This window comes from Rutidosis leptorrhynchoides, chromosome 7, assembly GCF_046630445.1.
Source record: "Rutidosis leptorrhynchoides isolate AG116_Rl617_1_P2 chromosome 7, CSIRO_AGI_Rlap_v1, whole genome shotgun sequence".
Lineage (NCBI taxonomy): Eukaryota > Viridiplantae > Streptophyta > Magnoliopsida > Asterales > Asteraceae > Rutidosis > Rutidosis leptorrhynchoides.
The window spans coordinates 276,889,595-276,892,500 of record NC_092339.1 but is presented as its reverse complement, the minus strand read 5'-3'; the positions used below and the strand labels follow the sequence as shown (position 1 = coordinate 276,892,500).

General features: G+C 42.6%; 2 protein-coding genes across 2 annotated transcripts in view; both read left to right on the top strand.

The window, feature by feature from the left end:
• Positions 1–1,275, top strand: part of LOC139860031 (uncharacterized) — a 22,143-nt gene extending 20,868 nt beyond the window's left edge. Inside the window, exons 4-5 of the mRNA XM_071848805.1 lie at positions 304–721; positions 833–1,275. Of these exons, the coding sequence (XP_071704906.1) occupies positions 304–721; positions 833–1,275 (861 nt within the window). The remainder of the gene's footprint in view (positions 1–303; positions 722–832) is intronic.
• On the top strand, positions 1,276–1,848 carry LOC139860030 (uncharacterized). Its single transcript, XM_071848804.1, has one exon. It carries the CDS (start codon positions 1,276–1,278, stop codon positions 1,846–1,848), a length of 573 nt encoding a protein of 190 aa, XP_071704905.1.
• Positions 1,849–2,906: the final 1,058 nt, after the last annotated feature.

Below are 2,906 nucleotides of genomic sequence, written 5' to 3'. Positions count from 1 at the left end.
TAGCATTATTTATTATCTATTATATAGATTAATTATTTTGAGACTCCACTAGCTTTGTACTTGTTTATAACTGTTTTAAGGTGCTACTTGCTATTTTTATTTTTAACCTGCTACTTTTGGGTAGACACTTTTTCTTTTGTAAGTGTTATATAGCCTTGATTTTTAACCTGTATGAGTATTTTTATTCCTATTATTAACTATTAATTGTTATTTTGCACACTTACTTTTGTAATTGTTTTGTTAGCTTTTTTTTTTCTTCCGGTATTTGTAACTCTTTTCTTTCTATTAGTGTGTTGTTTATAGGGTAAGATTCACTCGTCACTTTCGCATGGTTACTTGAGGTCATGTCCTGTTAGCTTAGGGGTGGGTAGGTGTAGAGGGAGTAGAGATACTCGTGTTAGGATTAGAGTAGGTAGTTGGAATGTAGGAACTTTGACTAGCAAATCCCGGGAACTTGTAGATACGTTACTTAAGAGTAGAGTGGACATATTGTGTGTTCAAGAGACCAGATGGAGAGGTGAAGAGGCGGTTGACATTGACGACTACAGGTTGTGGTTTTCGGGTTCTAGAGTAGCTAGAAACGGGGTAGGGATCTTTATAGGACCCCTTTATAAGGATAATATTGTGGGTGTGGATAGGTGTAGCGATAGGATTATGGCGGTTAGGTTAGTTATCCAGGAGGAGACTTACATGGTCATTTGCGCTTACGCACCTCATGCTGGTTTAGGAGATGAAGAAAAAAGCCGCTTTTGGGAATCATTAGTCTAAGTTGTGAGGAGTTACCCCGCTGACCATCGTTTGCTTTTTGGGGGAGACCTTAATGGACATATAGGAACGTTTTCGGACGGATATACGGGTGTCCATGGGGGCTTTGGGTACGGAGTTCGAAATGAAGAAGGACGCTCTATTCTCGAATTCGCTGTTGCCCACGATTTGGTTGTTGCGAACTCTTTCTTTAGGAAGACGGAAGCACAACTTGCAACTTTCCATAGTGGGGGACATAGTACCCAGATTGACTATTTGCTGCTTCGCAAAGGGGACCTTAGGGCTTGCAGAGACTGTAGAGCCCTGACTACCTGGACCTGTTCCACCCAACACCGATTATTGGTCATGGACTTGGTTGTGCAGAGGCGGGTTACTAGGAGAGTGAGACCCGTCCAACCTAGGATCCTTTGGAAGAAGCTGAATGAAGTGAATGCCGAAACTTTTAAAGCGTCAGTTTTGGAAAGAGTAGAGGCAGGAATGGATACGGTTACTCAAGTGAACGCAGATTAGATGTGGAATAGTTTGGCAACAACTATTAGAAATGTTGCCAAGGAAACATTAGGTGTGGCAGTAGGGACATCGAGAGGACATAAGTCTAGTAGAGAATCATGGTGGATTAGTGATGAGGTTCAAACCAAAGTTGCGCTTAAGCAACTGAGGTTTAGGGAGCTCATTAGATGCCGGGACGGGACACGTGATGATAGAACTAGGGCAGAGGAGAGGTATAAAGAAGCCAATAGAGAAGCTAAGAAGGCCATTGCCCGTGCAAAAGATAAAGCATATGAAGATTTGTATAGAAAACTAGACTCTAAAGAAGGAGCAAATGATATTTACAGGATTGCAAAAGCGAGGGAGCGTAGGAGGAGGGATATAGATATCACCAAGTTTATCAAGGATGAAGCCGGTCAAACCATAGTGAAGGAAGAAGAAATTAGGAAAAGATGGGAAGGGTATTTCTCATCTCTTTTCGTGGGTGAAGGACTCGGGCGCCAAGAGGATCCACAGGACTTGGGAATAGGACAATTCCGGAACAACAACTTCTGTAGGAGAATCAGTCAGGGAGAAGTAAGATCGGCACTATGAAAAATGGGTAGAAACAAAGCTGTAGGACCAGACCAGATTCCAATAGAGGCGTGGCGGTGCCTTGGCGACGATGGTGTCAGGTGGTTGACGTGTCTTTTCAATAAGATTCTTAGAAGTTATAAAATGCCTACGGAATGGAGACTCAGTGAGATTATCCCCATCTACAAAAATAAAGGGGATGCCCAAATCTGCGATAATTATAGAGGCATAAAATTACTTAGTCATACTATGAAGCTTTGGGAGAGAGTGATTGAGACTAGACTTCGATGCGAAACTACGGTTTCAGAAAACCAATTTGGTTTCATGCCAGGGTGCTCTTCGATGGAGGCAATTGATATTTTAAGAAGCGTTATGGAGAAGTATAGGGAGAAACAAAAGGGTCTAGAGATGGTCTTCTTAGACTTAGAAAAGGCCTATGATAGCGTACCGCGAAAGCTGATTTTGAAGACCCTTAATGTTAGGGGTATCCCAAGTAAGTATATTAGAGCTATTATAGATATGCACGATGGGGCGAAGTCCTGTGTTAGGACTCCTGTGGGAAACACAGAGTATTTCTCGATAGAAGTAGGCTTGCATCAGGGTTCAGCCCTTAGTCCTTTCCTTTTCGCTTTGATCCTCGACGAGCTGTCTCAAGGAATACAAGAGAACATCCCTTGGTGTCTGATTTTTGCCGATGATATCGTGCTTGTATCGGAACAAAAGGATGAACTTAATAGAAGACTAGAACGATGGAGGGAGGCCTTAGAACAAAATGGGCTACGGATCAGTAGACAAAAGACGAAATATCTAAGGTGCAAATTCAGTAGGACTGGGGATGAACTAAATGTTGGAGGGAATATCAGCATTGGGGACCAGATCTTGCAACCACAAGAGTCGTTTAGATATCTAGGTTCGGTCCTCCACAAATCAGGGAGGATAGACGAGGACGTGACTCATCGTATTAAGGTAGGTTGGATGAAGTGGAGAGCAGCGAAAGGGATCTTGTGCGACAAGAAGATACCGTTCAAATTGAAAAGGAAATTCTTCAAGGTGGCAATTAGACCTGCCATGTTGTACGG